The sequence below is a fragment of the Helianthus annuus genome, chromosome 13 (assembly GCF_002127325.2).
Source record: "Helianthus annuus cultivar XRQ/B chromosome 13, HanXRQr2.0-SUNRISE, whole genome shotgun sequence".
NCBI classification, from domain to species: domain Eukaryota; kingdom Viridiplantae; phylum Streptophyta; class Magnoliopsida; order Asterales; family Asteraceae; genus Helianthus; species Helianthus annuus.
In genome coordinates, this window is record NC_035445.2 from 74,251,562 (window position 1) to 74,262,823 (window position 11,262).

Here is an 11,262-nt window from a genome sequence, read left to right on the forward strand (position 1 = left end):
GCACTCCACGTGTAAACATAATAAACAGCAATCATTTAGACAAGTAATACATGCAAGTAGGTTAGCGTTCAAATAGTTTGTGTTGTTTGTGAATTTGATAGATTACGTATGTAACACCCAAAAGTGCTGAAAGCAAAAAGGGATCGAGTATACTCACAGTGGTTGATCGTGGATTGAAGGGAGCACTGAGAATAGGTTAGCCTGAATAGTTCGATAACACAACGATGAGTAACGCGGAAAAAGTAAACAATGTACTTGGATCGAGTAGGCCATTCGATCGGACAACAGTTCGATCGAGTGGGCTGTTCGATTGGTTTGAAAGTCCGTTCGAACATCCATTCGATCGGCCGGCTGGCTCGATCGGCTGGTTCCTTCAAGTGGATTGTTTCTTCCTTTGATGAGAAGGATGTGTTTGTGTATGATGGTTTGTACTACCTTTCAAGTTGGCCGATCGAACAGCTGTTCGATCGGTTAGCCCAACCGATCGGCTAGCACTTCATTGTTTTCAAATATGTCACTCGATCGGTTGGCATGCTCGATCGGGTGACATTCCAATGTTCAAAAAGGTTAAGTGTTTTGAAGTAGAGTATCTCATGATTCGAGCAGTAATGATTACAATCGAGTGGCGTAGTCGATCGAACAGTACCTCGTCAATACTACACTTCATGAGTTTGTGGGACTAAGTGCTAGTCGATCGGTTAGCCTAGTCGATCGGCTGGCATAGTCGTTCGGTTGGGCTGTTCGATCGAACAGCCTAGCCGTTCGGCCAGCTTCTCGATTCGGTTAACCTTTCACTTAACACTTGTTTCTTCCCGTTAATTGTTGATGTTTTAGAGATATTTTGACTACGAGTTGAACCACAAAGCTGAAGTCCCTACTTAGTCTACTGACTCGAGCAGGAATCACCCAAGCTCGGCCAGAGGCGGTTTGGAACTTAAGTTTAACATTTAACCCGGAATCGGTATATCTCTCGGTAGAACCCGAATCTTGAACCATGTGTTTGTTTAGATTGATTTGTAAATCGGTTCAAGTCTCGTTTTCACCTTTTTGAGTGTAAAAGAGTTGAAAGATAGATGAAAACCCATCTTCCAATCCTTTTCCATCGTGAAATGTTAAGATCTTTGGAAGATTTTAGGTTATTTGTGTGGAAATCGGTTAGATCTAAGTTATTCATGGTGGAATGATGCCAAAACTTAGTGTTCTTGAAGAACACATGATGACATCACCCAAGAACACCTAGATCTTGGTGATTTCATGGACGAAATCCAAGTTTTGAAAGATAGAAAGATAGAGAATCGATTAGTGAACAAAAACGTACAAGGATTAGAGCGGAATACTTACCGGTTTGAGAGAAATCTGAGATTTAGTGAGAAGAAGAGGCTGGTCGGTCAGAGCTTTCCCAAAAGTGGAAAGTTTGACAAGGACAGCCCTATTTATAGGCTTCCAAAAGAGGAAAGGGTCAGCTGATCGAACAGCATCCCTGATCGAGCAGCTGTCCGATCGAACAGCCTGTTCGATCGGCTAGCCTGTTCGATCAGGTTGCCCTGTTCGATCGGCTTGCCTGGTTTTGAGTGTTTCGCGACGATTTTTGATTTTTCGACTTCGATGAACGATGATTTGAGAATGATAGAATTCCTAATCAAATTACTTTTAGTCCCAACTACTATATCTAACATACAAGCATCCTTACACCAGTTCGGGTTCGATTTCCATTGAGTTTGATTCACCTTTGAGTCTTGACTGATTTGATTGATTCACCACACACTTTAACATAAAAGTAAACATGCACAAGTAACACATAAGGCACACACACACGTATAAAAGTACTAAAATCCCCACACTTGAGTTCGATGATTGACTTGATTAGCTTGATTATTGATTGACTAGCTTTATTGCATTGTTACTTCCTATCATTCACAGTCGGTCGTTGATTCACAGTTCGATTATCGGTCGATTAGTTTGATTATACAACACTTACTCCAAATAATATGAAAATCAAAATGAAACTAAAATGAAATTAATCTTTATTTATCTTTAATTCCAATAACAGTCAACACTTGACTTTGACTTTGACTTTTGGAAAACACGGGGTGTTACATAAACACCTACCCCCACCACCACCCAAAAACCTAAACCCCCACCCCCACCCCCTCGGCAAAAAAAAAAAAGAAAAATTGGGTGGGTGATGGGGGGGGGGTTTAGGTTTTTGGTGGTGGTGGATGTTTAAGTTTTTTTTTTTTTTTTTGTAGTGGGGTTTTTTTGTGTTGTGGGTTTTTTTAGGTTATTGGACACTTGTCACTCTATAAATCCTTCTTACACTTCTTACAATTAGGATCCTTTGTATTCGATCCTAATCCTTATGTATAATAGAAGAATTCATTAGCTACAATTAACTATATAACTAAGGTTTTTTATTTTTGAATTTGACCACCTGTCACCACCATACCCTAACTTTCATTTAGACCATATAATTCTTTAGTTAGTTTAACATTTAGTCCCTCAAGTTTTACTTAGTTATGTTTTTATTTTGAGTAAACTGTCATTTTGGTCCCTGTGGTTTGGCCAGTTTTGCCACTTTAGTCCAAATCTCAAACTTATTACATCTGGGTCCCTGTGGTTTGCATTTTGTTGCCATTTTGGTCCAAAATTTAAAAACCCTATTTTTTGACTGTTGCAACCTCCTATTTTGTCTTTTAGTTCAGGGGCATTTTGGTCATTTTGCTTTTCATTTAACATTTTCTTAATTCAAAAATTAATATATATATATATATATATATATATATATTAATATACACACATCACAGATCTGAGTTCATCTTCATCATCGACCAGCTCTCTCTCTCTTCTCTGAGAACCGGCGACATTATTCCGGTCACACACACCACGACCACTCATCTCTCCCTCAACCACCCTTTTATCTCTCCACAAACACACCTGAAACAGAGAGAGAGAATCGGAGAAAGGAGGATGGCCGACACCCAGTTTACAGCAACAGTGGCAGCGACGCCTCCGCTCACGGCGGCGGTAGTGGTAGATGGGGGCGGTGGTGGTAGATGAGGGTGGTGGTGGTAGATGGGGGCAGTTAACGGTGAAAAATTTGGAAAAAAGGGAAAATCTGTTAGGGTTTTGAGATGGCGGCGCTCAAGCAGTTAACGGTGGTGGTAGTGCTCAGCAGGTTGTGACGGTGGTCAAGTGGCGGCAGGCGAACTTTTCATTTTTTTTCTTTTGTTTTGAAATCGGTATTTATAGTTGATCTGATTTCGATTTGATTTAGTGGGCGTTTTGTAATTTGGATACGGTTATTGGGTTTTGTCAAGATTTGATTTTGTTTGTGGGTTTGTTTTTTAAGTTTGTGGGTGGTGTTGGAATCTGGGTTTTAATGATGTTCTTGATCTGGGTTTTATTGCAAATATGATATTTGATGATGTTCTTGATCTGGGTTTTGATGATGTTCTGATGATGGTTTTGATGATGTCTGGGTTTTGATGATGTTCTTGTCTGGGTTTTGATGATGTTCTTGATCTGGGTTTTGATAATGATGTTTGGAGTGGCGGTGGTGGTGGTGGTGGTGCTATAGAGAGAGAGAGAAGATAGAGAGAGGGAGGAGGTGGCGGTGGTGGTGGTGGTGCTGCTATATATATATATAGAGAGAGAGAGAGAATAGAGAGAGAGAAGAGAGAGAGAGAGAGATGATTATTTTGATTTGGGTTTTATTGAAAAAAAATGAAATTTAAAAAATGACCAAAATGCCCCTGCACTAAAGGACAAAATAGACAGCTTTTAACAGTCAAAAAGGGGGATTTTTGGATTTTGGACTAAAATGGCAACAAAAACCAAACCAAAGGGACCAAAATGGCAGTTTACTCTTTTATTTTTCCTTTTCGTTAACTCATTAACGCTATAATCTCTAAACTTTAATAAAGTTATCATTTTGAGTGTTTAATGAATTTCCAGTTACGTGATTTATTTATGGGTTTATTTTTTTATACCAACATCCCACGTAAGTTATTTTTATCTATGTTTCGACGTGAATTTTCGTAACATTTTTAAACTATCGGTTTTTTAAACTTTTTTATACCATTCGGTTTTTCAAACTGCTCAACACTCATATCTAAATAGACCATTACTATGTGTTTTTATCTACATTTAAAACAAACCACTATAATCCGCGGCCGCCACACCATGTTTATCTTTGCTTTTGTTAACGTATAGTTTTTTTAGTTTATCATAACTCAAAGTTTATTTAAAACCGTTTATTTTTAAGACAGAGTGACTACCATTACTAATTTACTATGTTGGACTACACGGTAACGCATGGATTTGAAAATAGCTAGCTAGTATACTTTATTTACAAGGATAATAATTAAGAAAACAAACATGCATTATCTCTTTGTCAAAGTAATAATGAAATTAGTGATAGGTTTAGTAATAAAACCAATGTATCTATTCAAGAAGGAAAAGGGTAGCGACAATTATGAATTATACAAAAACTAAAAACCAACACTCATTGTGAGCTCTTGGAATCACATGACAGTATACCCCCATACCCCTCCCTTCCTCCCTCCCTATATCTATTTATATATATGTTGCATGTATATATAAACTGGCAAAGCTTGTGTGCATTGACAGCATAGTTCATGATTACAAAGGTAGAGGTGAACCGTTTGACGACTATGATTAATTTTCCATATTTCCCCATGAAGACTTTATTATCACATTTACTCCTATGCTGTCTCCATTTACTTGTGGTAATTAAAAATTAAAACGTATAGCTTAATTTTTATTTTAATTGTGTACATAAGACCGGTATATAACTGTATTTCACTCGGTCTCTCTCATTATATTTGGTGGGCACAACAACTTACTTATTATTATTATTTTTTTTTAACTCTGATACATAATACGGTTCTTATGGTTATAATGTATTTTGATCCAAATGTGAGGGTCGATTCTTTTATTTTACAAGTTTGTTGTGCTTTTTATAGACGTAGGAAAGCTCTATAGCTAGGCAAAGGAGAAGTCGCGAAGATAACCGTTCTTAGGCAACTAGCGCGGTTGCTATAACGTACCACTTTTGTAACATTGATATACGTACATGACCAATACGACTGTATAGAAGTTAGAACATAATTAAGAAGAGTTATATATTATTTTCCTTTTTTATTTGATAATTCTATTTTTACATGAACTCGCATTGATTCGTTACAATATACATACGAATATAAATGCACCTACCTCAAAAGCAAATTTCAAAGCAAGTGTTTTTGAGAATTCATTTCACTGACAACTTAATTCAATGTTAAAAATTGAAGTCCATCATCAATTTCATTTGATGCGGTACAATCTACATGAAAGATTATTAAAACACTTTAATACACAATATCAAAAATCTATTAAATGTTATCTTTATAAAATGTTATCTGTATATACTTGTGATATATTAATGTTTAGCCGATTGTGTATTTATTTATGTTTATAACGTTGAATTCTATGAATGTTGAAATATTTAATTTTGTCATTAAATTGCATTAAACCACACTGAGTTGCACTTGTTTATATTTTATAAAAACTTACAAATCCCGATGGTTTTTCCACTTAAAGACAACTGTGGCTCTCCAAACCCTATGTTGTGCATCTTTGACCAACACACCCACTTATTTTCTTTTCTTTAGAGAAATAACATTGAAGATATAAACATATATTTGTTTGTTTGTCTATCATCCAATGTTTGTGACTATTTAACGATATACAATTCATGAATCGGAGTGGAATGTTATGGGATAAGTAGAAGTTGTATGATAAGACCATTAGATCTTATATGAGTTGGACCCAAGTATAGTTTAAACTTTAAAGGTTTTTTTTTTTTATGTAAATACTTGTTTCTTTGTAAGATTTCGTGTGTGTCTTTCCTTCGTGTTTAATTTAGGCATGTAAAGGACAGTTTGAGATTTACTTATTTATTATTTAATTATTTTCTATCTATATAATCATTTTGTAAGTATTTTTATGGTAACGACCGGAGATTGAGTCCCTTGGGGAAGGGAGGTTTTGGACGGAGCTAGGTTGGGTTTTTTATTTTAATTGATATAGTTTTTGTTTTATTTTATGTGAACTATTGTGAAGTGATTTTTTATTGGGTTTATGACATCATATGCATTAGTAACTTGTACATCATATTTAATTTTAATCATTATATATGTAGTATGTACTATGTAGTAATTGGGAAGAATGATAAAAGTATACAATGTTTTAGTTTTAGAAACATTCATTTAAATAACTTATTACACTACTTTTATATCTCCTAGACAATATTTTATTATATATATATATATATATATATATATATATATATAGGTATATATTATTTTAATAACAAATATGCATTTATTTCTTATTATAAGTTAAGTAAACTTTTGCAAAAAGTTTGATTTGTTATAAAAAGACAATTTAATTGTGAAAAAATAACGCAAAAGTGGCGGTGATATATATTAATTTAAGGATATATATTGTGTGTGTTTTAAAGACTTTGGTACATAAGAAATATTGAGAATCCTAATTCAATAAATCATTCAACACACATATATGCATATATGCACAAAGAGGAAGGTTCCACTACAAAGTGGAGATACACACAAGACACCAAAAACACAATAATACAAATTAAGAACATTGCATTAGTTATATATAAGATGTTAACACTCAAAGTTACACAGATTAAAACATCATTTGCTAACACTAACACTAACACTACACTAAACTAACACAAACTAAATCATTACAATATTATAATAAATGATGTTGTTAGCACTTGAAATAAACACATTCCAAAAACCATTTTTACTTCAAGTGCTAATAACATCACATACTTGATACTCCAACCCAACCCAACCAAACCAAACCCAACTTTGATTTTGTCTCACATTAATTCAACAAAACCAAACCAAACATAAAAAAAAAAAAAAAAAAAAAAAATTAAGGAAGAGAGTTGGGTGACACATCACTTGCACATGAATCAATTATTCAATGTTTCAATCACCATGCATGAGTTTTGAAGCCAAAACATTGTTCCAAATTTCCGTGAAAGCCCTAATGATGATTCCATGATAATAAGGAGAATTCAACTGCAAAAAACAGTTCAAAAGCTCCCTCAAATCATCTCTCCCATAAATCTGTTTCTCCATGATCATTTGCAACATTGAGTCTCTAAAATCCACGTAAGGATCATCAGAATCTTTCTCCACAGCCAAACTGTTGCCACCGATCCGCCCGAACCCTTGAACCGCTCTTAAACTCCTCACTTCAGACTCATCCACCGTAGAGTCCGGTGAGAATGTGGTAGTAGTGGTGGTAGTAGTAGTAGTTGAAGGGGTGGTGTTCCATGATGTGGATGTGGATGAGTGGTTGTGGTGGTAACGGCGGTGGTGGTGTTTGTATTTGTTCGGTTTCGGGTGGAAGATTTTCGAGAGTTTGATGCCGCGGCAGCCGCCGCCGCAGCCGACGTCCACGGTAGTGGTGTTGAGCAAGAGTTTTTTGTTGATGGTTGGCATTTTGTGTTAAGGTTAGGGAAGTTGACTCATTTGATAAATAATATGTGTGTATGTGTATATATATTGGTAACATGTATGTGCTAGGGTTACAGTACCTTTGTTTATGGTTTTGTGACAGACCAATCATGATAATGGATAGGTTATAGTTATAATTTAGAGCGATGGTAGTGGGGCGCCATATCCAGCCAAAAGCCAAACATAGCGCCGCATGACGCCATGAACACCGGGACGGGGGGCGGTATGGGACGAAAAAGAGATGGCAGCGCCATACATATCGCGGCGTGATGGAGGAGCTCTTTTTTTGTTTGGCCAATCAAAAATTAGTCTGTGTTTTTTTAATCAATTAATAAAAATGAAAATTAATAATTAGGTATTGATGGATATAGGCTTTATGACTACGGGCTTAAATGCATAACGCCCCATAACGCCCACCCGCACACGTGGTGCGCCACGTGTCGCATAACGCCCACAAAGGGGGGTTATGACTACACATGGCCTTATAACCCTTTCTTACCAATAGAAAAAAGAAAATAGTTTAAGTAGTTTTTCCTCTTTTCCTTGTAAAAATAATACATATTTGATAAATGAATAGGCTATTAAGTCTTAAGGTAATTATTTTCAAAAATATTACTAAGTGAGGTTGTAATAGAATACAATATGCTTGTTATTTAAAGTCTAATGTATGCAGATAAAAGTAAATTTAATATTATTATGATATGCACATTTTAAATTTTACATATGATGTATAAATAATTAGTAAGTATAAAATATGCTTGTTTTTTAAAGTCTAATGTATGCAAGATAAAAATATATTTGATATTACATTTGATGTATAAATAATTAATAAGTATAAGTATGAGACTTTAAAGAATCAACTTTAAGGATAACGTAAAAACAAATTATACTTTTGGATATTTTGGAAGTAATGGTATGTATTAAAATACTCTTTAAATAATAAATTAAAGTATACTCTAGCTTAAATATAATATAAAGAAAAAACAACTTTACCTTGCAGGTTTCAGAGTGATATTTAACTTCATCTAACTTGGAAAACTAACCACCCAACCTGTTAAAGTATTTTTTACTTTTTAAACTTCATTTATTTTTTTAACTATAAATTATTTTAAGAAATATTGCAGAAACAATATGTATATAACTCTTTTTTGAGTTCTTTTTTTATGTGAGATATGATTTTGAAGGAAATAAGTACGCATGGTGTAATTTTAAATGATTATAATGTGCAGATAAATATACAAAACCAGTAAGTTTGTAAGGAAATATTTATGACATTAAAGGTTTAATTAATATATTATTTCTGAAATTACTTATTAAATTTATTTTATGGGAACTGAATCACAGAAATATTATATTGTAGTTATGTAGATGCTGCCAAAAATATAAATAAAAAATAATAACAAGGTATAATCGGAAGAGTATGGAAGCTGGCATGACAGTAGGTGATTAGATTATACTCTAGATTAATTTAAAAATATGCATTAATAATTAGAAAGTGTGCATCAATTAATTTAGAAAAAATATAATATTTAATTTAATAAATTATAAAGAAAAAAACCCATATAACCCGCCGGGTTTAACTCCAATGGATCCGAGATGCCCAGATCCCACAGGATAACATCAATTTCACACACTCCATTTATTTCCTATTTAAAAAAAAAACAACCGTTTGTGGATTTTATATTGCTAGTTTAGAAACACTCAAAAACTTTATACTAAGTTTGTGAAATTTTACCATTTTATGAAACATAATTTATCTTATGATTTTATAACTTTATTTTCTTATTATTCTTATTGTCAAAAGTTAAATAACTTATACAATAATAACTATTTAGTACAAAAGAAAGTAAAAGGCGATTTTAGTCCATGTGGTTTGGGTCATTTTGCTAGTTTAGCCCAAAGATTTGAAACGTTGTCATTTTAGTCCAAATAGTTTTAAATGTTGTCATTTTAGTCCACCGAGTTAACTCCATCCCTTTATTTTGTTAACTAGAAGGGCATTTCGGTCATTTTATATGTAATTCTGTTAACTGGGAGGGCAATTCGACCATATAAAATGATCGAATTACCTTTCTAGCTAACATAAAAAATGGACAGAGTTAACCCAGTGGACTAAAATGGCAACACTTGAAACTATTTGGACTAAAATGACAACGTTTCAAACCTTTGGACTAAACTGGCAAAATAGCACAAACCACATGGACTAAAATGGCATTTAATTCTTATTAAAACAAGGATTTAACATGTTTAAATAATTTAAATGTATATAACAATGTTTAACAAAAGGGTTTAGAAGAAAATGTCACGCTAACTCGATTATCTTTGGGTTTGTCATGGACTCATGGTGGACGGTTTGATAACATGGTGAGTCATGAATGCCATCGAAAATAAACAACCATCTAAATAAGTAACGACGCCTCTATGAGATGTATGATAGAACTGATACACGGCTAATTATAAAAGTGCATATAACGTTTAACTACAAAAGAAATTAGTAACATACCGACAGAGCGAGTAACTCATACGCTTATATGTTGCATTTAAATAGTTTAGCTTAAAGAAGTCCACTGTTATAAAATGTATAAAATGACAAAGCGTAACGTTTGCCATGTACTAATGTGACATTTTTGAAGTCGCGACTTACGCGTGAAGTGATGGTTCGTACATAACATGGTACATATCCTAAAGAGAGAATTGCCTTATCAAAACTATTCAAAAGATATGAATAGTGGTTAGACAGAAGACAACAAGAACCAACACTGGCAACACAACACAACATAACACAATGTTGTACCACATGCATCATGAGTTGTACTCTTCATTAGAGCCCATTGACAAAATTTGAGGTGAGTAATTGAAATTAAAGGCTATATGAAAGACATGACAAACAATTCATCCACCCTGCAGACTGTAGTAAAAATTAAAAATGGGCATCATGACTCTTCAGAAATAGTGTAAATATGCATTAACTCTCAACATTTAAAGATTGTTCAGCCTCAAAACTTAATATCACCATTCAATAATCATATCTTCCAAACTCTGAATCTATACAAACAACACCACTCCAGACCCCATAACAGTTCCACTATTTCAAATCCCCACTAATAATAATACAAGCTGTTTCACATTATAGTTTCAAACTAATTATTACTTAAGGGCCTGCAATGGGATCTCAAGGATATTTGTTGTAACATTAGACGTGTCGTATCAATCAGTATGGTCTACTTGGTCCTTTGGAGCTCACAACTTTGTTTTTTGTCGCCTCGGGTTGAGACTTTCTAGGGCTGACAAATCAGGTCTTATCAGGTTTAAGAGGTCTCTGACAACGCGAATAACACAAGTATTAAACATGAATACAACTTGTTTAACTACTTTATATCACATGTTTATAACACAGTTGTATGTTTTATGTACTAAGGAGAAGAAATGATGGATCATAGCCTCTTAATTCTATTTATTTTTAAAAAAGTAAAAAACCAAGTAGTGTACTTTTTCTGGTAAACAGATTTAATCATTAATCATGTCTTATACAAATATCTATTGTCATCCCTACCTACCTGTATGGCTCTATCTAAGCATGTTTAAGCGTGGAGTTCTCTACTAATAATACCCGAAACGTTTTTGCATTTGTTAACAGAAAAGAACAAAATGATATTGGATTTGTCTAAGGCGTATAATCGTGCATTTGTTAATGACAAAG

The 11,262-nt window shown here is 33.9% G+C and overlaps 1 protein-coding gene across 1 annotated transcript; it reads right to left on the minus strand.

Annotated features, from left to right (window-relative positions):
• Positions 1 to 6,822: 6,822 nt before the first annotated feature.
• Positions 6,823 to 7,880, minus strand: LOC110898176 (transcription repressor OFP6). Its single transcript, XM_022144932.2, has one exon. The coding sequence runs from the start codon at positions 7,545 to 7,547 to the stop codon at positions 7,029 to 7,031; it is 519 nt and encodes a 172-aa protein (XP_022000624.1). The 5' UTR covers positions 7,548 to 7,880; the 3' UTR covers positions 6,823 to 7,028.
• Between the last annotated feature and the right edge of the window lie 3,382 nt (positions 7,881 to 11,262).

What these genes read in the sequence shown, in the direction of transcription:
- LOC110898176 (XM_022144932.2), bottom strand. Translation starts at nt 7,547, where the DNA reads ATGCCAACCATCAACAAAAAACTCTTGCTCAACACCACTACCGTGGAC.